Genomic DNA, 27,699 nt, shown 5'->3' with positions numbered 1-27,699 from the left:
TCCCTTTTTAATATCGTTATCCACTGTTTACAGTGACGCTTACATAAACTGACCTTGGTACATCTTAACTGTCTGGCCCTACATCCAGGACTTTTTCCTGTCATTGACCGCCTGTTATCTAACTGCTGTTTGGTGAAGTATGCTTGGGATAAATTATCACATTGTCATTTGTTCCTGGCTATTTGTTCCATTTGACCCATTTTCTCCTGGCAGATCCCATAAAGCTAATCATCTCAGTGAGAAAACGTGTGCCAACTTAAATGATAATCAATCTGTATATAAGCTGAGTTGGGGGCTTGGTACTACTTAGTTAAGGTAAGATGGGCTTTGACAGTTAAATCTGGCACAACAGAGCACTGTTCCAAAACCTAGTAAGCTGCCTACCTAGACAACAAGTATGCTCCCAACACAAAAATGCTTCCAGTCAAACAATATAAGTCTGTCTTTGAAAATACCTCAGGTCTGTCCCAATACTCACACTTGCCATCTTTGCACTTGACCATTTGTCCACTTACATGATGTATTTCCTTAATGGAAAAGTATTTGCTCATAACTTCGAGAGAACCATGCCTGAACATTCTCTGTTAGCTATGCAATACAATATGCAACAACATTTTACTACCACATTATATGTAATATCTAATTCATTTAACTTACACGAGAAAGTGTTCCTCAAAATCTTGCAGTTTTGGGGCACATGACTTCCTGAACATGATGAATGATGGATACATTTAGCTTCGAATACCACTCCAAAGTATTGCACACTTATTGTCGCAAGACTACAAGACTGCAGAATGCAGGTGTGGGGATTTGGGACAGGGCCCTTCTTTTGGGGGCGAAATTCTACAGCAGCACTGCAAATATGCAATCCCAGAATGCACTGCAGCAACCGTGAAGACCAGTGAAAAACGAATATTCTAAATCAGTCACTGAATTTCAGCTAGTATGCTACCTCAGAAGGTAGATGCCTATGTAGGCAGCATGCTAAAGCTAATCCAAGGGGTTGTGTTTTTTTGCGTAGACTGAAGGTTTTAGTTAGGATAACAGATTGGAGGTACTCAGGGGCAAATCAGGATGGAGAGCGCCAGACTCTGACAGCTTGCTATAAATACCTTTTCAACACAAACATCAGTGAAAGCTATTTAAAGTTCATAGTTATTTTTTAAAGGCGCTTGTAATATTGCCTGGACGCCTTTAAGTATATAAAATATTTATTTTATAAGCAAAATAACCAAGCTGTTAATGAGCGTAACAAGAAGACAAAAATATCTAAGGTATGAGGTTCGCCTTGGGAACAAATTAATACTGAGCGGTCCTTCAGGATGCATGACATGAACAGAAACCTAATAACACTTTTACTAGTTTCTACCGCCAGTAATACACAAGTTTTGTGAGCTGATGGCTTTATTGTTGCATGAGCAATTGAGCTGTTGATTTAATAGAGTTGTTGTTGATAGCAGGAGCGACTGGAATGTTTGCGTTTTGGCATTTCTTCACATCCGTACAAGGGCAAATGGTGTCTATCTAAAGCTGCATATTGTTTTACAAGAGTTGGAATCACAATGTGTAATAACAAAACCAAACTAGATGAGTGGTGCTTACCCATGCACTAATTGAAGCCACAATGCAAATAGCCAGGACGTTTCAATACTGTTGCAAACATCCTATGAGTGTTTTTTTTTGTTAGTAGTGGTGGTGGCCCCTGAGGGGTTTTATCCACCTTATTTTCCAATGCGGAAGTAAGCCATTTTCTTTGAATATGAGAGACTTCCGGTTCATTAGATGTTATATGTAAATAACTAGAAGAATAAGAAAAGTAAGTGCCATAAATGGTAAAACTATTTGGACTACAAACCTGTGTGATTAGGATAATTAAACTAATATGACATGAGGCTAACCAATGGGGTGCCTCAGAGTTCAGTGCTTGGCCATTTTTTCGATATATAAAACCTCACCCAATCCAATTAAATAATGAAAATCCACTGTAAAGATATTATTATATCATATACACACTGAAATGTTGTGGAAATTAAATCATGAAAAATGGGGGGTGACAGAATTCTCCCATGATTTATGTATAAACTGTTGCTCATTGTTGGCAGACCAGTTAAATACATGAGATAAGATAATAGCAAGAGTTAATTTTCTTTAGTTTGTTAAGTCCACAGGAACAAAAGTGTCCATAATTGTCAAAACACCTGCTCATGTGCAGTACATTTTCTTACAGTTTTAATAATAATAATATTGTCAATGAAAAAATTAATTCAAAATGCGGAATTAAATGCATTTTGAAGCTAAAAGGCCCTATTACAGTCCAGTTCGTTGATTGGCTAGTGTCAGTGTAAATAACAGCCCCACTCTCTCCCTTTTTAATATCATTATCCACTTTTATCTAAACTAATATGATAAATACCAGAGTGCAATGTGCCACACAAAATCCCATTTACAGACTATGACCAGTATAAACATATTTGGAGAGCCCCATTCCTTGAGTAAAGGATATATATTCCTTCATTGGGACATTTATAGCGCATGTCTTAGAAATAGAAAGTTTAAAAGAACAGCATTTTTTGAACAGAAATCTGAAAATAGCAAAAACTCAAACGATGGAGCATGTCACATACACGCATAGAGTTCAGTAAACAAGCATGGATAAACAACACCTGAGTGGCTAATTCAGATCAGAAGTCCAACACTTCAGCACAATACATGCACTTGTAACAACAAAAGCCCACTGGAAATCGTTTGTTGTACAGGTGCAAGAGTGTGTACACCAATAATACTGTTCAATGTTTACCCATTGTTCACAGATACAATATGGGTCCGCTGCCAGATGCAAAAACATCCTACAGGGAACAATTAATATTATACGAACAATGCTTTCGCTAGATTAACCCAACACAAAAGGTGCTGTCCACTGCCATTCACATTCTAATGATTATTTGGACAGAGCCAGCAGGAATACATTCAGTGTATTAGTCCAGCGCTGCTCTCAATAGAGACCACGCACTGTTACGATTCTAAACTCCAAATGTAACGTAGATGTATTTGTGTTTCGCGTTCTGGCGTTTTGAGCGGGATCTCTGACGCACGGTCCGTTCAAGTTCACCGGGGCCATTTATTTTTCCCTTGGCTGCGAGCGCGGGCTTCTGCAGTCCATCAGCTTGACTTTTAAAGGGAAGCGCAGCTGTCCATTGAGTCAGGCGAGTATTCGCAGGTGCCTGTATATTATAAGCTCTGTGGACGTGGGCCTATTTCATCAATTGTGTCATCACTAAACAGACAGTCGCTTTATAAACTGTCCTGACACGATGTGAAAGTATCTGATGTATTTGTAACGGAGCTCATTTCACCGTGCCACCTGCGACCGAAATAGGAAATTATATGACTTTCCTATTATTCGCGGTCAGAGTCTCCTCAAAACAAAACACAGTGGAAAATATCAAAACAAAAGAGGCTTCTGTTTTAATTGTGGTGGGTTTAAGTGCGGGCAGGACACTTCAAAGTCACCCATTCAAAGTCATTGGAAACAAATATGTACCGTAATATTCTCAGAGCAATGTAAATAGCTCTGTTTACTCCGAGCATGGCCTCCAAACGCCACTGTTGAACCCAAAACTCTCCGTAGCACGTCTAGGAAAGTCATCAAATAAGGAATCCCTGGCAAACGTCCGCAGTCTCTCCAGACCCTTCTGGCTGCTGTGTGTAATAAAGTTGTGGAAAGGAGCTGTTTTCAAACTGTAAATTCCTTTCGGGTATTAGCTCAAATATGCCCATTTGTGGGTCAACAAAAATGCTGCTGGTGAACTGAGCACAGAAAAATGGGATGATTGGACTTCAACAATTATATAAACAATTGCATTTTTCCACATAAAATGGGAAGTATTTATTTATTGCTTTCCAAACACTTGAACAAATAAAGTATAAAAAAAATTAATTCCCATTATGATATTTCCCATGATGCTAAGGTGTTTTTGCTGGTTGCCAGGTATCCTTGTGTTGCTCTGTTTATATTTATGTTTATATATATAATGATTTATTAATGTATTATTATAGTATTTATTAATATACCTGGTAATATTTTACATTTTATAAAAATTTTAGTAAATGTATTGTGCATTATGTTTTTTATTTTTTTATAGATTTTATTCATTAAATTTTTTTGTTGTTGTTGTCATTTTAGTACTATAACTTAATTCGCCATCATGATGCAAGGGTGTTCTATTTTCAGTTTTCATTTACATTTCAATTAGTTCAAACTTTAGTAATTTTGTTGTGTTATTTTTATTTCATCTATAGTTTTAGTAATTTTAGTACTCCTTAAGCTAATAAAAACTGATTCAAATATTTGATGTTATATATTTTAATAATATTTCTGTTAATGCTTATTTTATTCCAGTTAATATAAATGTTTTTAATTTGATTTAATTTAATTAGATTTTTTTAAACGTTTTCGTTAACAATAACAACCCTTCTGAGTGGTTGCTAGGGTGTTATGCACGGTTGTTAGGTGGCTGCTTTGTGAAATCGGTAAAACTTTACAATAGAGAACACTTATTCACTATTAACTACGAGTTTTTGCCTCAATAAATTCCTAATTTGCTGCTTATTGATAGATAGTAAGTTAGTTGTTAAGTAGAATAAGGTCATGTAGAATAAGGCATTAATATGTGCTTAATTACTACTAATAAATGGCTAATATTCTAGTAATATGCATGCTAATAAGCAACTAGTTAAGAGACCCTAAAATAAAGTGTTACAGTGAAATCTTATGGAAGTTGAAATGTGCATGTTTTCTTTATGCTTTAAATCACATGTCATATATTTATAAAGTGTTTTTGTGAGTGAAGACTGAGAAACATTCATCTCCAGAAACAATTATTGTACTGGCCTGTTTCTTGTTTGTAACACCACCTCATCTCACTCAACTCAAAGCTGGTTTTCGTCGGGATCTTGTCTGAATACTGGCCAAGATGATAAATCTGATTGTAGGCATGTCTGTTCAGGGACAATTCAATCAAAGTTTGAAAATATACAGAGAAGCAACAGAACCATTCAAATAACAGCATGCCATAGTTTATCAGTTTGCCCCACCACTATTTTCAATAACAGCACAATTTTGATTTTATGTCTGCAATTTAAGAAGAAATAAAATCAAGGAAACTCAAAACGATTATATGTAGAGGGATCCATTTGAATTCGTTTTTATTGCATTATTTTTTTGGAGGAGAGTAAAAAACAAGCAGACCACAGAAGCTACTGTTGCTTGACACAGCAGAGTTGTAAATCTCTGACTTTATGAGAAAATAATTTGTTTACTCCATTTCTTTGGATACAACACTGTCTTGATGCTTTATGGTTCCACGCTGACATTTTATGAACATATTCATATATTCAATAGATTCTGAGAAGTGAGTAACACATGGAAGCAGAATATATTCTGTAAAAGTAATCACAGGTGTGTGATATTGATATGGATATTAATAAACAATCACAAATAAAATCTAAAAATTTAAATAAAAAAATCCCACTCCAAATAAAAGCATAAAAGAACAAATTAATTGTTTTTTGGTTTGTTTTGCATGGTTGGTTGTTTGATTTTTTTTTTAGATTCTTGCTTTTTTTCTTCTTCTTTTTGATCAATCATACTGAACAAAGAAATACAAACAAAAAGATTAGGCTGTGCCCTTAGATTATTTGAGATAAAAGTGGGTTTAACTATTTAATCATAAATAATCTCAAAGTCTGAAATCAATATTACTACTTTTAGAAGGTTTTACTACATCAGTACATATTACTATATCAAAGAGAGTAAAACATGTTTGGTTGCTTTGCTTTGAACACAAAAGAAGAATGTTTGTCCAAACAAAATTCTATCGCAAACGTTCATTGCTTGGACAAAAAACATTGATACTTTTTTTCTAAATATCTTCTTTTGTGTTCCACAGAAGAAAGCAAGTCATAGAAGGACAAACAAAAACGTTTTTTCTTTTCAGTAAAAAGCATTAATTACATCAAATAATGTGACTAAGTTCAGATTCATTAAAATGAAGTCAATAATAACACATGGACAGACTAGAATACAAATGAATGATCCACCAATATCCATATAATTAATTTCACTCTGTTCATATAGAGATGAGAAACTGACACACCCGTGCAAATATGTTAATACTCATATAGCCAAAAACAACTGGACTATGCACTGACTTGCCAACATCTTTCTTTGCACATTAGTATAACATCTTACAGTCCATGTGTCTATGTTTAGCGCTGCTATTTCCAGCTTAGGAGGATTGCTGGACACTTCAGCCGATCTAAGATTAGAGCCTCAGGTCTTTGCTGTAACGTCCCTCACGGCCGTAAGCCATTCTCAACAGCTCGAGACATGCTTGTCACATTAGATTGTAGGAAAAAGCGATCCTGAAAGGTGATGTGGATTCAAAGTTCTCAAGAGAAAGGTATGTAGAACGATTGCAGGTTCAAAGAGTTAAAGTCAATCAGCAACACTTCTAATGTTGAGCAATGGTCACTTAATTTCTTTGTTTTATTTCTTTGGGTTACAGTGAGGCACTTAATGGAAGTGAATGGAGCCCATTTGTAAATGTGTTAAATACTCACTCTTTTATTATATGGCTACAAAACATAACCAAATATGAGTGTTAACATGATTTTACTATGAAAATCACTTTCTTTTTTGTGTAAAATAATATCCGATTTTACCCATGATTGCTATGATACAGCGTTACTGCTCAAATAATAGCCTACATAATAAATCAATTCAAATTGCTTTTATAAAATGATAAGCTTTATCCTTCAATAATTGGTCCAATTCACCTTCATAGATTCCTCACCAATAGACAATAATGTTCTGATTATTATGTATTGCACTTTGTCGTCTCCCACTTTAAATGCTCAAGCTTTTCAAAGTCTGGTGGATTCTGATTGGCATGTCCATATTTATTTATTTTGTATCATTCATCAGCTGAAAAAAAAAAAAAAAAATCCATTGATATCGTTCCCCTGTATTGTTATCATTGTAGTAATGGTATGGACTTCCTTGTAGAATTAGAAAGATTAACGAAAAACATGTAGCATTACATCAGTTGCTCAACAATTAATTCTCTGCAGTGAATGGGTGCCGTCAGAATGAGAGTCCAAACGGCTGATAAAAACATCACAATAATCCACACCACTCCAGTCCATCAGTTAACATCTTGTGAAGTGAAAAGATGCATGTTTGTGAGAAACAAATCCATCGTTAAGACTTTTATTTTTTTTTACTTCATACTATTGCTTCTGGCCAAAATATGCGTAATCCATAATATCGCTTCCTCCAGTGAAAAAGTTCATCCCCTGTTGTCTCTCACATCAAAATTCACCCACATATTCGTTTTTGAACTGGTTTGGCTTCTAAACAGTGTTTGATCGGTGCATAATTTCTCTCCTGATTCAGACGAGATGACTTTTTCCATGGAAAAGCAATATTATGGATAGAGGATTCATTTTAAGTTAAAAACGTCTCAATAATGTATTTGTTTCTTACAAACACACAGCTTTTCACTTCGCAAGATGCTAACTGACAGACTGGAGTTGGATTACTTGTGGATTATTGTGATGTTTTTATCATCTGTTTGGAGACTCTGACGGCACCCATTCACTGCAGATAATGTAATGCTAAATTTCTCCAAATCTGATGAAGAGACAAACTCATCTAATCTTTGGGTGGCCTGAGGGTGAGTACATCTTCAGCTCATTTATATGTTTTAATAAACTATTACTTTAAAACTTGATCAATGTAGTTACTGTTATCATTCTTGGTATGCACTGCCCTTTAAGATTACTTTTACGAAACAAGGTATGAGCAATTATTGTTTGTGGTAATCTACATTATGCCACAAATGGTGTCGACTGATCTTCTGCAGCAGCAACGTTCACTTAGACAGTATACAGACAATAATATGCACACAGTCTTTATGACTCATATGTAATGAATTTTGTCATTTATAAGCATTTCACCTGGAGGCCATTCTTGTTGAATTGTTTCAGGTTCAGCTGACTGAATGAGCAGGGAACTGCTCCAGTGTTTATGTAAGCAGTGCGAAGCCCAGGAACTTGTTTGCAATATTAAATAACACACTAATAAAGAGGAATGCAAACCTTCAGTCTTCCTTTCACGCAGAAATCTGAGTTAACTTACAGGATCAAATGAAGGTGGCCAAAGAGAGTGAATTGTCTAAGAGCAAAAATGCACCACAAATTCAATTTGAAAAATGTATCCTCAAAAAATTATCCTGTGTTTCCAGTGCATGTTCCAGCAAAATAAATTGAAGATGCATTTGGTAGAAGTTAGAAAAATATTTAAACCATCTAGAGGCCATGGTTATATCTTTATACAAATATTTGAACAGAACATTTGATCCAGTATTTGGTGGAGCAACTTGGCATTCCTCAGGCCCTCCACAGGAAAGCTCAAATAAACTCGTAGATTAGCACGTCATATGTTTTAATGGACAAATAACACTGTGTCGGTAATATATAACATTCCATGGTTCAAAGATTTCTCCTTTTCATCATCCAGGATCTTATGTATCATTTTTGCACATGGCCACCAGCCTGATGTTACAATATTAACACTATTCTGAGTTGCAGCCAGATTTTGTTACATTTGTCAGCTGTTCAGAACAGTGCTCCCCTTTGGGCCGGTCCCAAAACTAGCTATATTTGGTTATCAACCACCTCCAGGAGGTTATTTTAGGCTGTGGGAAAAGTTAGGCCTTCTTCATTGAGAACTCTGCGTCACTGTCTGGCTAATGGGAAAGACCCATTTCATGGGAAAGTGTTATTTTGGTGTTCTTCTCCAAACAACGGCTCTATTTTTGGAGTTGCACTTTTAGTTTTGACCCACGAGACCGTTTAATACATCACTGAAATGGTAACTGAAATGTGAATTTGATGTTAATTGGGGGGAACATTATTACACGAGATAAAACGCTTCCATGCGGAGTCACACGGAACAACAGCGCCCCCCACCGGAACAAAATATCGTCGGGTTGAATGTAGCATTGGCTCCATCTACTGGTCAGACCGGAGTATGGCACAATTAATAAGAAACCTATATGAATGAACTCTAAATATTTAATTAAATGCTAAGCAGATTTATTATTATTACTAATGTTTTGGGCATGTGATTAGCAACAACAGCATTAATTTTGATGCACTATTTTTTTGCAGTGTCAGATTTAAAGTAGAGTATTTGCTCCTTTGACCAAAGCTGACAAAATGGTGCTACCAGGTGGTAAAATAAAATAAATAGGCTTGAGGCCTATTAGAAAAAGTCCCTTTTGGCCCCTGCTTGACATGACAGTGAAAAATAATAGTGATTGTACTATTGGGGGGGGGGGATTAAATTGAATGATTTTTTTCTGGTATTTTCCAATCAATCAATAAATTAATCCCTAAATAAAAAGTTTTATTGACTTGAGAGTGGAGAAAATAGTGACTGATTTTTCATTTTGGGTGATGTTTGGGTTATGATGCATCTTTAAAATATAATAAAATAAAAAATTAATCTTATTCTGACAAGTGTAACTACAGCCTAAATGAGTTTTCATTTATGTAATGATAAAAGTGCCACACAGACATATACATTTATAATAAAAAAAAAAGAAGAATACATGAATAAACTAAAGAGAGACCCTTAAAAATGTTATACAATATTATACCACCTCTAGCAGGATCGTCTGATCAAACTACGGGTAACTGAGCTGAACAACATGACATAAGCAAAAAATGAGTTCATAAATCAAAAGTTTACATTCACACTGGGGAAATGATCAGCCACAGACTCTTTATACCTTTAGTATGCTCTTCAGTTATAAACCATTCATATACTGCCTTCTACTGGCTAGTTGATAATCAAAAACAAACTGCTCACAGCTGCTGCACGACTCTTCAGGAATCAGTTTATTAGTAACTAAAGTTCAAGTATCATCCTTAAGTGTTCAAATCAACCACGGTATGGCTCTAAATTGTTGTAATATAGAATTCAGAAACTGGTCTATTTCAGTATGGGGGCTATTTTGGTTAATGTGTGTTTGTCAGATTATAAAAAGTGTCCCTTACGAAAACGAAAAGCCGCGTAAATCTTTAGAACGCTGGTCACTGCGACGTCACGGAGATCCCAAGAGATCTCATTACATTATACAGGTCTCTTACAATATAGTATCAAGAAGCAACACAGTATTATTATCATTTAAATAACTGTTTTCTATTATAATGTATTTTAATATGTCATTTGTTCCTGTGGCATCACTCCAGTCAGTGTCACATGATCCTTCAGAAATCATTGTAAAATGCTAATATTCGCTAATCATATCTAATATTTGCTGCTCAGGAAACATTATTATCAGTGTTGAAAGCAGTTGTGCCGTTTAATATTTTGTGGATATGATGCACTACCATTCAAAAGTTTGGATTAATACTTTTCAGCAAGGATGCATTAAACTGATCAAAAGTGACAGTAAAAATATTTATAATGCTACTAAAGATTTCTATTTCAGATAACGTTTCACTGAACTTTCTATTCATCCTAAAACAAAATAATCTATATATGCTGCAAAAACTATGTTTAGAATTCATAATAATAAGAACGATTATACATATTTGAGCACTAATAATAATTGAAAATTAAGGACCAAATCAGCATATTAGGATGTAACGACTCATAATATTTCACAATATTACGGTTCTTATTGTATTTTTGATCAAATAAATCCAACCTTGGTAAGAGACTTTTCAAAAACATTTAAAAAACTTAATGATTCGAAACTTTATATTTACATACTATAAAAAAATACATGCATTTTACAAAATAGAACTACTCCTATGATAATTTCCCTTTATAACCTCAATCAGAATATCATTCATACAAAAAAATAAAATAAAAATCTGTTCTAATGTCTCAAATGTTGAGTTAATGATGCACTTATTGTATATAATATTAGATGTTTTGTAGAACAGTTTCTGCATGACAAATCAAAGGTTTTATTATATTAGTGAAACCAGCAGCCATTTGGAAAAAAAGATTGAACTTCAGGAATTTTAATGACAGTCAAAAACACATTGCGCAAATGAAGTGCCAATACGGGTTTCCAAAACGTAAAACAACCAACTTGCAAAATAAACAGATTTACAGCTCCGTGCTTCCAAAAACAAAAACGTCGTCCACCCACTTGAAGAATTCAGAGTCCAAAGCATAATTGTGTAGATAAGCTGTGTACAACTCAAGGAAGTTATCCGACCCTCAGCGGAGGAGCCACTAACACAACTCCATCCCCTCGAACAAACAGCATGGGGATGTTCCGTTTCGTCGACTGCAAAACAAACGTGACACGCATTTGAACACAACACTTGATGGCTTAAAATAAAATATAATTTAGAAAAATAGAATTAAGTGTCATTAACTTAGAAAAAAAAAAAGTGATGGGAAAAAAATAAACATTTTTCTTTGATTAGGAGTGCCCCAATCCTACATCTAGATTATATTTATTCTTATAGATTTTTATTTATTTATTTTAGTTGTTTCGTTGCTGCTGTTAGATTGCTTTATATTTGTCACCAATAGAATGTTTATTATATACCATCTCAACACAGATAAAGATGGGTAATTTTTTACAACAAAATCATGCAAAGCCACTTAGGATTTATCACTGACATTGAACTGTATGACTAAGAAGAACACAAACATGAAGAAAAATGTGGAATGCAGCAGCAGTTACCTTATAAATCTCCTCATACGTCTCCTCATCGATTTCCACAGTCGTCACTGTCTCTTCAACATCTCCGAGGATCATGTTTAAGTGCTGGTCATAGGCCTAATGCGGAAAAATAAATAAATTGTGTGTGTGCACGTTTATGTAGGAAGTTTGATTCTAAATAATAATGCTAAAGTATCTATATAATTTAAAATTAAAGATTGGTAGCTTGTTGTCTACATCTTGCTGACTAAAACAATTGAAAAAAAATTTGTTTCTTGAAATAAAATAAACCTACACTGAAATGTGTAATGTAATATATATATATATATATATATATAAATAATTGTGCCGATAGACGTATCGTGTATCGACGATAGTCAGAGATATCACCTGTGGCTGATGCCTTTGACGATAGCAAGATGATTATTATTATTATTATTATCAGGCTACTAATACTCTCTAATTAATATTAGGGCTTATTTGTTCCATTGTATTTCTTTGTCCGTGTTTACAGTATTGCGTGTTAACCAATCGCACACAATTATGCTGAGCTTATGAATGCATTGGCCAATCAGAGGTGTTCAGATGACTCACCGCTGAAACAGCAGAGTTCCGATGTTCAGCGCGCGCTGACTGAATTCTGACTGGCGAATTCTCTCATCATAAACAACAAAGTGCAGAAGTACGTGCGATGTATGAAAGTATAAGAGATTTATTCATCATACAGTGTAGATTCACTGATTTTAATGGGAGTGTTTTTAAAGCGCATAGACTGAGCTTGTGATGTTGTTCTTTGGTAGGCTAATGTTATGTTCTTTGCTGGTTTTCTGTAGCTGCTTTTTGAATAACTGACGAAATGTAAGCATTATAATTAGTATCTTACGATGTTTCTAATATATATTTTTTCATGTTAAATACAAATTCAGTCATATTAAAAACATTAGGCTGCTTTTAGCCTTACACTGGAGTTGGTTCACTTTCCGGCAATGAAACTAGGTAAATAAATAGCATGATAATATCCTGTATCGGCGATCTCACAGGATGACGATAGGACGATATGAAAATTGAGCATATCGCCCAACACTAATATACATATATATATATATATATTCAGATATAGATAGAGAGAGATTTAGTTTATCTTGAAGTATTAAAATAAATACAATTAAAACTGCAATAATAATGATAATTAATATTAATGATAGATATTTTTAAAAGGGCAAAAATTTATAAAAACAATAAATAAAAAACAATACAACAACTGAAACGTATACTTAAACGTACCTAAAATGAAACCAGAAAATATCAAATAAATTTAAAAACAATTCATATTATTATAAACTACTATTGTATAACTTTAAGCCTTTATTATCTACTACATTAACTATTAAAACGTCATTAGAATAAATTGAAATTCGCTTCACAGTGTGTTGTTCTGGACTGTAGTTGTAAACTGGTAATAGAAGTAAGGAAAGCTGGCCATCAGTAAACACTCAGGCTGCTGGATGGAGGAGAGTTGGTGTTTCTCACGTGCAGTCTGCCGCGCAGCTCTCTGTCGTTCCTCATCTTCACATAGATCCTCTCATCCAGACTCAGCCGGATCAGATCCAGAGGCTCTTCCACTGTGTTGCTGGTTTGTTGCTGCAAATTACATTAACGTTAGCCATATAAACATTCGTCTGAGAGCCGCTGGTTATTAACTGCCTCGACATACATGAAAACAACATCTATGATTCAGCTCCGCGATTATCAAACTAATAAAAACATACACTTACGTTTACATAAAAACAAAATAGCATACCTGCTCAGCGTCGTCCGCCATCTTTCAAAGCTACCCGGAATGCTTTTCGTTGGTCTCCCACAAACCATCGGGCGGGAAATGTAACTGTTTCCTGTTAGTTAGACCACAGAGTTCCTCCAGAGGGCGCGTGACGACCCAGAAAACTGAATGCGCAACTGAGAGGCGTTCAAATTTGTAGACCAAAAGTGTAATATTTTACATCTATATATTCTAAGGACGGTGTAACTGACACACAAGTGAAAATCAATCTTTAGGCTATAAAAACATATTCTTAAACGTCTTCATACATCCTTGTCCACTATCACAAACGTCTTCACGTCTAATTGCAAAGGAGCTTGTAATAATTTACACTGCACCTCCGATTTAGTTTGCTCATTTATTAGAAAGAGAAAACATATTAAAAAGTTCTAACAAATGTGAGTATGTTCCATACAAAGATCCAATACAACACAAGAACGATAAATAGGTTAAACATGAAACTTATTTTTCTTCATGCATAAAACAATTTTAACAATTTAACACCTACTGAGATTAAGAAACCTGTAAGAATATGATTTGCAATAACGTCATACAGAAAACCTAGGTTACACAGGCAAAGGTGAGACTTTGTGGTTCACTGCCTGTAACGCGAGCAAGACCAGTGGAGCATTTTTTTTCACAAGCATCTCTAAACACTTTACATGAGGTAAAGTTACTTTAAGAGGTGTTAGCCTCAGGGGTAGCTATATTCCAGAAAACACGGTTAATTTACCGTCAGCTAAACCCTGAACTTTCGGTTGATTAACCCCAAACCTTGCTTACTCCAAGGTATGTGGTTCCCAAAAATGCATCTGGGAGTACACAAGCATCTCTAAACACTTTACATGAGGTAAAGTTACTTTAAGAGGTGTTAGCCTCAGGGGTAGCTATATTCCAGAAAACACGGTTAATTTACCGTCAGCTAAACCCTGAACTTTCGGTTGATTAACCCCAAACCTTGCTTACTCCAAGGTATGTGGTTCCCAAAAATGCATCTGGGAGTAAGTTCATTCAACTCAGAGTATGTTCCTGGTTAAGACTCAAGACTTTCTCAACAGAGCTACGAATTCTTCTTTTGTTCAATGGTCGTTTACGTGCTTAGTGCATATCGCCACCCAACTGATGGTTGTGCAATCATTTTATTTTTTTTCCCCGTTTAATCTTTAATCCTTGAGAATATGAATTTGTTTGATGCTAATTATATATTAAGTCATATCAGATATGTATTTTGATTTAGAATTTAGACATTATAGAAAATGCAGATCCATGTGTGAGATGATCATATAAAATGTAATAAATGAATATATATAATATAATCAATTAAACATTACCTGCAATATAACAGAGTGAAAAATTTAAGGGGGTCTGAATACTTTCCGTACCCACTGTGTGTGTGTGTATATATATATATATATATAAAATAGGCTATATTACATATTGTAATATTATATAATGTTTTGCGCTATCTGTCACGCCCACTGAAGGCTCGTCAGTAGATCACACGTGCGCTGAAGTGAACTAACCCTGGAACATAAGCTGCTCCGGAGCAGGTTATCTTCACAGAGCAAGTTACTATGGTTACTTACATACCCTGAAAGTAACCTCCGATTTTGGAACCGAAAGCTGAGGTTATCCTCTCGCTTATCCTCAAACATACCCGGTCACAATAACCTGCTTTTTGGAATACCCCCAGGTGAGCAAAGCAGTACAGATGTATCTTAACCAGAGACGAAATTATGTTGTTGTAGGCTAACTGAAGAAAGTTAGCCATAATGTCTGTGATTTGTTAGTTCCCCTGATTTGAAATGAATAAACATTTTTAAAAAGGACATTTGACACTATCCTGTTTTCATAGTAATTTTGAGTTTTTTTGTTTGTTTTTAGTGCTGGAAAGTAAGTTAACCTATCATAAGTAACGCATCACTGTAGCGCCATTTTGGAGAATATGCGCTGAACGCAAGCAGCGTACGCTATTCTGTGTCAGCCGTGCTGCACGGATGCGCTGTTTTCGTTCAAATGAAAGCGTAAATACACGTAGAAAATGTATCCTTGTGTCACGGTTGACGCAGAATAGCGTACGCTGCTTGCGTTCAGCGGATATTCTCCAAAATGGCGCTTTGGTGATGTGGAGAGACACAAAGGAGACAAATAGTTGAATAAATTCGTTATTTTTGTTTTCTTCGAGTACAAAAAGTATTCTCGTCGCTTCATAACGTTACGGTTGAACCACTGATGGCAGATGAACTATTCTGACGATGTCTTTCATACTTTTCTGGACCTCGACAGTGTAATTTACTTGGCAGTCAATGGGACAGTCACAAGCCTCCCGGTTTTCATCCAAAATATCTTAAATTGTGTTCCGAAGACGAACAAAGCTTTTACGAGTTTGAAACGACATGGGGGTAAGTGATTAAAGACAAAATTTTCATTTTGGGGTAGAGTATCCCTTTAATGGGTTCCAATGATGTTTTGGACAATGAATTGTCTTTCATTTTATGTACAAAAGTAGTTGAAACATTCTTCAAAAATATCGTCTTTTGTGTTCTGTAGAAGAAAGAGACAGTTTGTATTGGCATTGTTACAAACCCTGGCTTGAAGGGAACCAACAAAAGGAGGAACACACGAAAGCATAAGGCTCAATAGGAAAAGGCTTTATTAAGCTCAAAAGTAAATCACTATAATAGAACAAAACACAACAGAAAAGATCATATTTCTGAAAACGTCAGCATCATCAGTGTGTAAAGCGGGGTGCCTGGCTGTTGGTGCAATGTGCTGTTGTAGCAATGTAAAAGTGCTCAAAACAATACAAATCAAACCAAACACAACCCAATATCCCAAGTCCAAGACTCCTTTGTTTCTGCTAGTATCTCCTTTAAAGGAGAACCACAGTGGCAGGTGTTGAGGTGAGTCGTAGGCGGAGCTACAAATCACAAATCGCCCCAAATTCAAACAACGGGAACCATCACAGCATATTGTTATATTAATTATGCTTTAACATTTTTTTTACCTGCACTATAGGCTTAAGTCTTGAAGTTGTTCACGATCCATAAGTTGATGCTGCTGTAGATTTGTATTTTGAAAAGGTTTCAAGCGGTCTCTGGTTCTCTTGCTTCCAAGAACATACTCCTTAGATACTTCTTTGAATTCAGTTTTAAGTCTTTCCAATTGAAGGAGCAACAACTGCAGTTCTATCAAGTACCTCACTATGATCAGTAGACCATTCAACAGAGCAGATGAGGGTAAAAGTCTGACAATGTGTGTGATTCGTCTCAATGAACTTCACCACTGTATGATTCTGGATCTTTTATTCAGCACTGTGCAACGGCAACCATTATGGGATTTTTAACTTTTTTCTAAATAAAGAATGTAATATTTATTAACATATCATGTTTATCTTGAACTGAATATTTATGTCTAAATCCATTATTGTAGTAAAGGATCTGTAGATGAGAAAGTGCGTAATATCAGAACTGGAGACTCTGCTGGTTTCAATAATAACCAATTTACATTAAAACTACAGTTTATGGACACATTTTGACCCAGATCTGTTAGCTAATCTGATACAGTCTCTGCTGCTCCACACTGTACGAGCAGATCTGAAGTACAACACACACACACAAAGCAATCTGCATTAGAATTGTCATAAACCATCATAAATGTATTGATTTATTATTTATTATTAATTAATTATACTATTGTATATATTCATGAAGTACTCCGAGAAGCAGCAGCATGGACTGCAGGATGTTAAAACACTTCAGCATGATTCAGTCTCGTTTCTTTCACACAACTATAGAGATGAAACTTTACCCCAGAACTTTCAAGCTAAAGGGGTGATTCCCACAAGAGGAAGTTAAGGGAGGTTTGCTCCAACCACATGTCTATATTTGTTCAAAACCCAACCATTGACATGTATAATCTTCAGAAATTAAAAGTATTAATGCCATATTTCATACTAAACAGCAATGTGACCCAAGATAACACTAATTTGATATTCAACTAGGCTAATATTTAATTACGCTCTTGGCAGTCAGTCATTTGCATTTTTCCTCAAAGCGTATTTAAATTAGTCTGGATTCTATTGCTTTTATTTTGTGTAGTTTTATTCATTATTTTTTCTTTCTCTTTGGAGTCGAATGATTTACCACATATACCAGCAGGAGCTAACAGGACATGCTAACAGTTTCTTGTTTCCTCCTGAAATATTTGTTTGGTTTGAGGAGATTTTTAGAGTAGAACAGAACAGAAAGTGTGAAACTCAGGTGTATTTCAAATACATTTGTCTAAATTGTTTCCTGTAATGTTTGGTTAGTTTAAACCACTTGATGCATGCAGGTGTTTATGATGTCCGGTGTCAAGTGTTGTTGTGGGCAGAGCAGAGGCAAAGACTCAAATGCAGAGTTAGATAAGCTTTATTGAAGTCCAAAAAACAAGACAAAAACAAAAACCTACCCCATAGGGGTGAGCGCAGCCACATGCAGTCTAGAGCACTGTACTGTTGGATAACAAGCCAATTGTTTAGCTGGCGAAACATTTTTACAAAAAAACTTTCAGTAAACAAATGTTTTTTTATATATTGCATGTGATCTAGGACCTTTACAGTGCATGCCATTAAAATGACTGTATGTCTATGCCTTGCAGCTTTGCTTTCATATGCATAAAAGTGAACATCACATCTACCCTGGTCTACTTGAAATGCACTTATTGAGAGAGCTGTCAGTCAAGTGACCAAACTGTGGAAGAGTTCATTTGCAAAAACCCACACTGTTTGTTAACCACAAAGAAGAGCTGTGCAGAAGTTGGACTTTTTTTTACACATACAAAAATACTCAAAACTATTAATAAGAGCATCAAAAAATCTCTTTAGTACATACATTAAAAGCTGTTCCTGTGATTTCCAGCTGTACGTGAAATCTTTATGAAACACAAAACATTAGCTGAAAGCAGAAAACCTTAATGAAATCAGCTGAATTGTGAAAAACAATGCAAGGAAGGAATTTGTATCTTCGTAACTGCTAGCTGATGTGTTGTATTGTACAAGATTAAGGATTATTCATTGCATGATGTTTCATGAAACTTGTTGAGACGCTGCTTCAGCTCCAAGAAACCTCATTACCCTGTGGTTTACATGCAACTCACTGCTAGTTTGAAGCAAGAGCTGTAAAAGCAAGATCTCCATTCAAAACAAGAGCATTTCATAACAGACAAGAGCATTACATCTACCAAAATGCATTTCTGCTTATAACAATTCACATAGCAGCAAACATATACACGGTAACAAACAAAACACATACAAAATACTCTTGTAATGAGAGCACAGTACAACCTTCGTTAAACCACAAGTCAAAAAAATGTTTTTAAACTTGAACCATTACACTTTACAATTACTGAGAAACAACTCTTGTGACCACTGCCTTCTGTGCCAAAGTCAGAAAAATCAGTAGGAATATTAATTATACTTTTCATGTGGAACTTTAAAAGTTCAAGTAATGTGACAAATCACCACAGAATTGATCCTTGAACTATCTGGATTCATACAAATGCAAGTTTCCCCTGCACCAAATATTTGTATATGAAGCTTTTAAGTCCAGTATTCTTGTCGACAGATTTAGCTCAACTTTGTTTCAAATCTGATCTCAATTCATCTTTCTGTTCAATGCTCTGCAACTTGATATGAATATTAAACAACAGCAGTCAAACGCTTAGACACATTCACTTATTTATTTAGCTATTTTAAACATTTTACAATAATGTGCTACAATAAATTCAAACTATAAAATTCCACAAATGGAAGTACAGAAATGTTGAATAAACTTCAATATATGTTTTTATATTTCAATTATGTTTATAATTTATATTACTTCTTAATTGTTATTGGCTGTAGAAGAGAGTAGATGCTCTGCTCCTGGCAAGGCCTGTTTTCACTGGGGTTGGGGTGCATGTTAAAATCAACTTCAGCATACTAAAAGATTAAGATATTAGCAATGAATGTAGGGAATAGTGTACAGTCAGCCAGTAATGACCAGAAAATAAACGCTCACAGGGTGATCTGAACCGGACATGTAGCAGAGGGGTCTTGTATCATTCTGAATGGGTTTATTTTGCAACAATCACAGAACATCTTACCAAATAAATGAATAAATGGACGATTTGACAAATTACTTATGATTATCTGACAAAGAGGGCACCAAATCATATGAGAGACATGAAAATAGCGACAGGGTTATTTTAGTATCAAGATATTGTAGCTTTTATTAATTGTTTGAATTAGTTTTTATTTTTGTATTATTCATTTTAATTTTAATGTTAGTTAATGCATTGTATCTTTTAGTATTTGTCATCATTATTATTATTATTATTAGTAGTAGTAGTAGTAGTAGTATGTCTATATAGTACATCAAGTTAAAGGAAAATGAGAAATATTTTCTTGGCAACTAGCTGAAATAAAATAAGTTTAAGTTTATGTATAATTTATTTCAGTTAATGTTTATTTTAACAAACATTAACAAAATAAGCAACAAAATAAAGGTTTTAGATTACTATAGTAGAAGTTTTATTTTACTATAATAACCCTGACTAGTGCAATGTACAACAGTCAAATATATATTTTAGTGGTTATTACATACAATTATTTGACTACAGAATGTCACAACTGACCAATCAGTATTGCAGAAAACCTCATAAGACTACATGCATGTTATTGTTATTTTAGTGCGACACAATTCAGATAATTCAAATATTAGCTCTTGAATATATTATTTAAAAAGAGCTAATTAAGCTCATTAAGCTCAATAGTCTTACCTGTGAGCCATTTGAGTATTGGGCTGTTGTGGTACTTTGATGGTTCTCTGAACTATTTTTAAATCTTCTTGACTGAAGGTAGCTCTTTCCCAAACCTGAAATTACAGTAAATGAAGCATTAATGTATCATAACAACTTGTGACAGTTAAAAAACGACAACAAACAAAAACAATCTAAAGAAGTACAGGAACATTTGTATAGATTTAGAGTTTGTCTATAGTACGTTCAAAGAGACCTTCACCTAAACATAGATTAAAAAAAGACAAACCTATTACTGCAATGATCAAAAGCACATTGAACAGGGCAGATGTGATGGTCAGGTTTCTCCATGGTATCCCCTGTTGTGGAGCATCATTTGATTTTGTCTGATTCACATGAACTGAATCTGTAAAATGGATAGATTTTAATTCAATGATGAATTAAATTATTCTTCACTCAAGTTAAGTCTTTAACAAAACAATGAAAGTCAAATTTTTAAATTATGTTTAACACAGTATATATTTAACATAGAGCACAAATCAATCATATAGATTTAAAATATATGAAATAGAAAATAACTCACCGCTGATGTAGATTTTTGTGCCGTTGCTGAATTTTAGTGGTTCACTAGTTTTGACACAATAATAAACTCCTAATTCATCAGTGCTGATATTTCTGATGAGCAGACTGCTGTTAGTTTTCACTGAGTATTTGTGTGTTAAATTGCTGTTTTCATATTCAGCTCCTTCGTATGTGCTATCAAAAGTGCGTAAGATGAACACTGGAGGATCCAGTAGTTTCTGTCTGTACCAGTAAATCTCCTCTATATCAAGATCACAGCTTATAATCACATCAGCTCCTAAAGTTACTGCTATGTTTGTTAGACTCTCTGAGGCTTGAGACCACATCAACAGATCTATGAGAGAAAGAAACATATTTACTAATCTTAATAAATAACCCAGCTTAATCAAATCTAATGTGATAGACTCACAGATCTGAAGCTGTATGATCTTCATTGTCTGATTCAGATGGATACCTTCTATACTGTGAGTGTGCTCATTCAAACATCCCGTATACCGTGAGCGGAAACACTACTGAGCTTTACTCGACCACACAGACCAGAGGGGAAGTCAAAGATGAACATGTTCACACAGCACTTTTATTTATTCATTGCTTTTTCCAGTTAAATTAACATCATATGGGGGCAGGCTGGAGCCAGTTGTACTTTAAAGACATATCTAAAATTGATCAAAATACCCTTTGTACAACTATGCATTGACATTTTTTGAACAAGACAACCAAAGACTGAACAACAGGAAAAATAAGCAGAAAATAGTTTGAACTAAACATGAATCCGTAGCTACTATTTGGGTTTTTCTCAAACACTTGGGAAGCTACAAATTCACTAATGTAGAACACTACATTTCAACTATAAGACAAACAGCCACACAAAGGATGGCATAAGAGCCTACTGTTTTGCATATATTTTAATGATCTATAGAACACCAGCTCATTGTAGAATGGAAAAATATTGGAGTGGTTTGATAGAAATGTGCAGTTATGTATATACTTTAGCCAAAATCACAATATCATTGACCACATATTCAAATCAGGGGTTGTGAGAAAATCTGTGCATTTGCAGTTTGGGGTCCCACCAGCAGGTGCTACCAAAGAACATGTCTAAACTGTGTATAAAATGATGTACCTTACACATACTGTTACTAATAATATACATGAAGGCACACGTTATTACAAAGAAAAATAATGTTGTAGTTTTTGCAATCTTTCATGCTCAACCTCTAAAACAACTTTTCTTGTCAACTATAAATCCTATAAAATTCCTGTCTCCTTCAACATGATTTCATTCTGTAACACCCACTTTTTGCAGTAAATGTTTCTCAATGAATATAATTTCAGATGGAATGCCATACTGAATGTGAAATAATTGTATGTTGACAATAATGCAAGTGGTGGAAAGGCAACACCACAAAACAAACAAGGTTTTAGTGACTGAAATTCATATTTGTTGGCTTTATACAGCTGCCAGTCAAATTTTCTGCAACCCCTCCAAATGGATGTAGCAATTACAATTTTCCATTTAATGTCAAAATATATCAGTTTGTGCAGATCTGAATTGAGAACACCACTGATTTTTTTTTCTAAATACATCTCTTTATTTTTAATGGTTTAGCAGATTGTTACAAAAATCCATACTCTTAAAATAAAATGACTTGGGTGTTCAATAATACTACTGGCAATTTGACCAAATTACTTCATGATATGAATTACTTCACGATACTTCAAGATAAGAGTAATTTTATTATATGTATGATAATATAGATATTTGACAGTAGCATTCAGGTACAAAATACTACAGAAATTAAATCAAATGTAAACAAAACACTGCATAACTTGTTTTTAAATCTCTGGGGGGTTTTACCCCCCCAAAAGTTGTGTAGCTGTAAATTTGTGTTTATATGACCACTGAAATGCAAAAAGCTGTGAAATACAACTGAATTCGGGATTGCGTCTGAAAGCTTTCCGTGCGGTCTGTGTGTGCCAAATGAATAATGTAAATTAGTCTGTGTCAGTCAGTGCAGGTACAGAAAATGCTTTTTTTCTTTTTGCTGTAATGTTTCAAAAACTGCGCTGACATTATATCTATCTCTGCAATAAATGGATTATGTTCCTATATTGTAACTATGTCGTATTGTAATTGTAAACCTAACACTGCACTTGATACAGAGACAAAACCAGCAAACCAAGTGTAACAGCAAATACAATATAAAACGATGAAAGTAGTGGAAGCAGCCAAGAACACTAACGGCAAAAACACTGATGAAAATTGACGTGAAGAAACTGATATGACACAGTCATGGTGGTGATTTCAAGTTTAGTAAAAATATCTAATTTTGTTTAAGAGTTATAGCCATTTTATTAAAATGCACAATAAAAAAACACTGAAATAGAAACCTGAGTGGTCAATTTTTTATTTCAGTGTTTTTGTTTTGTTTGGTTTTACCTAGAATCAATTGGCTGAAGTAGTTTATGCAATAAATAAAAAAATAAATTAATTAATTAATTTAAAAAAAATGCATTTTTGGTGTTGTGTATACTCAACATTTCTCTACATGTACATGACTACCGTGAACATGTGTCAACAACATCAAAAGCATTGGTAGATACTGATATTGGTATTGAACATGAAAAAGTGATCCCCATCCCTAGGTAATGTTCAGAATAATAAGAACACTAGGGGCATTCTGTGTCAACTCAACCAGAGGTCCCTGGCTCAAATTTGTGATTTTGCTAATATTTTTTCTGAAGAAAGACAGACATGTATAGTGATGAAAGTCAACATATTAAATGTCATGGATGAACATTTACTGACTAATCTATTTTGTAGAGGAGGGTCAAAATGGCAATTTTTACTTGAGATTCAGAGCCAAATTACAAGGGGATAAACATTACTTCAGAAAAAATTTATTTTTACCCAGACAATGGTAGGTAGGTCTGTTAAAATTCCAATTCCAAATTGTGCATGCCTATAACATACATTTTTAGCACTCCAACAGGTATGTTCTATACAATTGTTTTGACAGAGGGAAACAAGATGCATTCCTAGTTTAAACATTACTTATTCTTCAGACATTCTGCTTTAAATATAGTATTAGTTCTATGCAAAGTGACCAACATTTGGTATTCAACCAAGTAATACTCAACAATATGAAGATGAAAATGAATTCAGATCCCCATACCTTTGGGACTGAATGATGTAGGGCCTTGAAAATAAGAAAAGAAAAAGTTTATTGAGAACTAGAATTTCATATCATATTGCGATATCTTTAATACTTCTTGAGTTATAGGAACACAAACTTTGGAAAAGGAATATTTATGGAACTCAGACAGGTACGTTCAATGCCCCCATCCACAAATGGGGAAAATTGTCATTTTGACCCCCTCTACAAAACAGTGGATTACTCATAAATATTCATCCATGACAAGTAATAGTTTGCCATTCATCACTGTATGTCTTTCTTCAGAAAAAAATATTAGCAAAATAAAAAAAATTGAACCAGGGAATATATTTTTTTTTTATTTGGTTGATTTGACACGAAATGACCCACTAATGAAGAAAAATAGCTGTGGTGCTTGACCCCAAATAATACAGACAAAACACATCAACGGAACTCAACTCAACAGCACAGTCGGTGATAGCATAGACACAGCATGTGTGCGATCCAGTCGTCCAAACGTAATGAGTATGAAACTTATAACTTCTAAACTAGCAATAAAATAACAGACTGAGATTGAGAATAAAAACTGTAGCATCAATTGTCAACAGCAAACCCAGCTAGTCACTGTCACTAAATGCTACCAAATGTAACAGGCACTGGAAGCAAATCTCAGATAAGGTGCAGAGTGAGTCCCAGTACAGCAATTAGGAAGGGCATAATCTTCAGTGACTGTGTTTCCATGCTTGAGTTTCTCTGGTTTGGAGTTGGTTTTTCAGGCTTTTCTGTAAGAAAAATAATAAAATAAAAAATTCTCTCTATAATGTAGAGAGAAACAATTCTGTAAATTTATCAGTAATGTATAGGTATAAAATCCTGCTATTACTGTGGTGTGCACTTTTAAAATTATATTAAACAAGGATTGCATGTACCTCTGACAAAAAGCTGTATTTTCCTTTTCTCATTTGTCTTTTGTAAAAAACAAGTGTAGATTCCTGCATGAGTCAACTCCAGATCTTTCAGCTCAATTGAGTAGTTTCCCTCAGGATACTCTGAAGGGAAACTTTCTGTTCGATTCCTGAATATTTCATCCTGGCTTTCTGGTGAGGGCTTTCCACTTATAATACTTACCACTTTCCTGCTTACATTGTGTCGCCAAAATACATCAGTACTTTGCAGTTTATATATGCATGGCAAGGTGACCGAGTCTCCAACAACACGATCAAATTTATTTGCAAAGTCCTGCAAAGACACTGGGGAAAAGAGCAACAGCTTTAATATAGGAAGCGAACAGCAACAGCACAAAACAAACTGAACCAAACATAAAATACATCAACAGATACACATATCTAAGGTCTGTGAATACTAACCTTTGCCTGTCAGATGTAGAAGTAAATAAATGACCCAGCATCTGCACAAAATGAGCATAAGCAAAGTTAATACTGGTATTTGATAAACACAGGCTACTTGCACCACCTATGCTTCTCGTCTAAATCCATGAACTAAGAATATTACTAACGACTAGGGGTGGGCGCTATACCGGTATAAAAAAGTGACTACCAGTTTTATGTTGTTCCATGATATGGATTTTGCTATACCGTGGATACCGTTATATATTCATGAATTCAAATTTTCATTTATATAGCTTTGTTCAATTTGGTACGCTTTGCAAATTTGAACACAAATAACAATAAAGAGTCGAGGCTGAACGTTTTTGTCCTCTGTGTGCAACACCTTACTACACAGGCATTAGTAATCAGTGTTGCCAACTAATTTTCAGGGGAAGTTACTAAAGGAAGGTCGATTTGTTGCTAAAAGTTGCTAAATGACATTGTGATGTCATTGCACGATGACATTATTACATAATTATGACGCAAAATTACATAAAATCTCAGGAAACAAATATTTTGTGTTAATTTAGATTTGTTCATAAAATAATATAACGTAATATAATATTAAAATATAAATAACTGTATTTTTAAATACAACATTGAATTATTGTACACTTACACATTTTTGAACAATTACAATATAAGATTTGTTTTTATTAGCTAGTAAGTTTACAATAATTAAATTTTATGAACAAATCTAAATGAACACAACATATTTGTTTCCTGAGATTTTATGTAATTTTGCGTAATAATTATGTAATAACAATAACACAAATGTTTACAACATTGATAATAATCAGAAATGGTTACTGAGCAGCAAATCAGCACATTAGAATGATTTCTGAAGGATCATGTAACATTGAAGACTGGAGTAATGATGCTGAAAATTCAGCTTTGATCACAGGAATACAGTAGTCTATATGTTAAAACATTCAAATAGATCCTTTAAATTGACAATATTTCACAATATTACAGTGTTTACTGTATTTTTTAATAAATAAATGTAGCCTTGGTGAGCATAAGAGACTTTCCATTTGTTATTTTTAATTCACAAAAGAGTGACGATCAGGTCAACACAGAAGTATAGAAATTCTACATTGATAAAAAAAAAAAAAAAAAAAAATGGGGTGGGGGGGACCTTGAAAATATTTTTCTCTACAAAAGGGGGCCCGGCAGAAAACGTTTGGGAACCACTGGTCAACTCAAACACACAATATTTTATTTTATTTAATTCATACAGGCCTACCTCATTTTGCACGTATTCACTTTTTGAGAAAAACAATGGCACAATAAAAAAAAAAGACTTTACAGGTCTATGTCCAATCCCTCACTTTTTCTAATAATATAAGGTTAAAATATTTTGCCTGTAATTTTTTTTCTCATATCACAATATAATATCGATATCGCCTGGACAGTGTAAAATATTGTGATATGAATTTTAGCTCATATTGCCCACCCCTACTAAAGACAACATTTCTGTTTTAGACAAACATTTGAGTGCACAACTTCATAGCCATAAGTCATCCTTGTGCCGAAGATAATATTACACAGTGCCCTCCAGAAATATTGGCACCCTTTGTAAATATAAGCAAAACAAACTGATGATATGGGGGCAGTCGTGGCCTAATGGTTAGAGAGTCAGACTTGTAACCTTGGGGCAGGGGTGTAAATTTCGTCTAACAGTTGGGGGGGACAATAAACATAAAATTTCTCAAGAGCAATTTTTGAAGGGGACACAAACAATACAGCTAAAACTGTACTCGTAAGGATATGTATACACAGAGGAAAGCCTTACTACTATTAGTGTAGCAGGGAGACCGTGCCAAATTAGACAACTTCAAGCTGTTGTGGTAGCTAGGGCTGGGTATCGTTCAAAATTTTTCGATATCGATACCGATACCTTGACTTCAATACCAGTTCCTGAACGATACTTTTTTCGATACCAATTTTATGAAATCAATTTTAACAAGAATACATTATCTAAAAAAAAAAAACTTTGGTTTTATTTTTCAGCTTGTTGATGTTTATACAAACTCAAAGACTCATCTCCTGAGCCACTGCACAAAGGAACAAAATGTAACCAACACAATAAATCAGTGCAAAATAGTTTTAATAAAGCTCAAATAGTCTTCAGTTTACACATCTGTTAGGCTACATTTACACTAGTCCGTGTTAATTTTAAAACGCATAGCAGTTTTATGACAGAATCACTGTAT

The 27,699-nt window shown here is 34.4% G+C and overlaps 3 protein-coding genes across 3 annotated transcripts in view; all 3 read right to left on the bottom strand.

The window, feature by feature from the left end:
- Nucleotides 1-11,087: 11,087 nt before the first annotated feature.
- Nucleotides 11,088-13,659, bottom strand: LOC107562728 (U6 snRNA-associated Sm-like protein LSm3). Its single transcript, XM_016247427.1, has 4 exons — nucleotides 13,561-13,659; nucleotides 13,290-13,400; nucleotides 11,781-11,876; nucleotides 11,088-11,375 (listed from the first exon to the last, which is right to left on the bottom strand). Exons 1-4 carry the CDS (start codon nucleotides 13,579-13,581, stop codon nucleotides 11,295-11,297), a joined length of 309 nt encoding a protein of 102 aa, XP_016102913.1. The 5' UTR covers nucleotides 13,582-13,659; the 3' UTR covers nucleotides 11,088-11,294.
- Nucleotides 13,660-19,435: 5,776 nt separating this feature from the next.
- On the bottom strand, nucleotides 19,436-21,386 carry LOC107562722 (uncharacterized). Its single transcript, XM_016247422.1, has 5 exons — nucleotides 21,350-21,386; nucleotides 20,942-21,274; nucleotides 20,648-20,764; nucleotides 20,380-20,474; nucleotides 19,436-19,540 (listed from the first exon to the last, which is right to left on the bottom strand). Exons 1-5 carry the CDS (start codon nucleotides 21,372-21,374, stop codon nucleotides 19,436-19,438), a joined length of 675 nt encoding a protein of 224 aa, XP_016102908.1. The 5' UTR covers nucleotides 21,375-21,386.
- A 2,450-nt stretch (nucleotides 21,387-23,836) lies between these two features.
- Nucleotides 23,837-27,699, bottom strand: part of LOC107562727 (V-set domain containing T-cell activation inhibitor 1-like) — a 21,785-nt gene continuing 17,922 nt past the window's right edge. The window contains exons 2-4 of the mRNA XM_016247426.1: nucleotides 25,463-25,503; nucleotides 25,025-25,345; nucleotides 23,837-24,877 (exon numbers count right to left, since the gene is read on the bottom strand). Coding sequence (XP_016102912.1) covers nucleotides 24,765-24,877; nucleotides 25,025-25,345; nucleotides 25,463-25,503 — 475 coding nt within the window. The 3' untranslated portion in view covers nucleotides 23,837-24,764. The remainder of the gene's footprint in view (nucleotides 24,878-25,024; nucleotides 25,346-25,462; nucleotides 25,504-27,699) is intronic.

This window comes from Sinocyclocheilus grahami, unplaced genomic scaffold (assembly GCF_001515645.1).
Source record: "Sinocyclocheilus grahami isolate Dianchi unplaced genomic scaffold, SAMN03320097.WGS_v1.1 scaffold835.1, whole genome shotgun sequence".
NCBI classification, from domain to species: Eukaryota; Metazoa; Chordata; class Actinopteri; order Cypriniformes; family Cyprinidae; genus Sinocyclocheilus; species Sinocyclocheilus grahami.
This window is presented reverse-complemented; position numbering and strand designations above follow the sequence as displayed.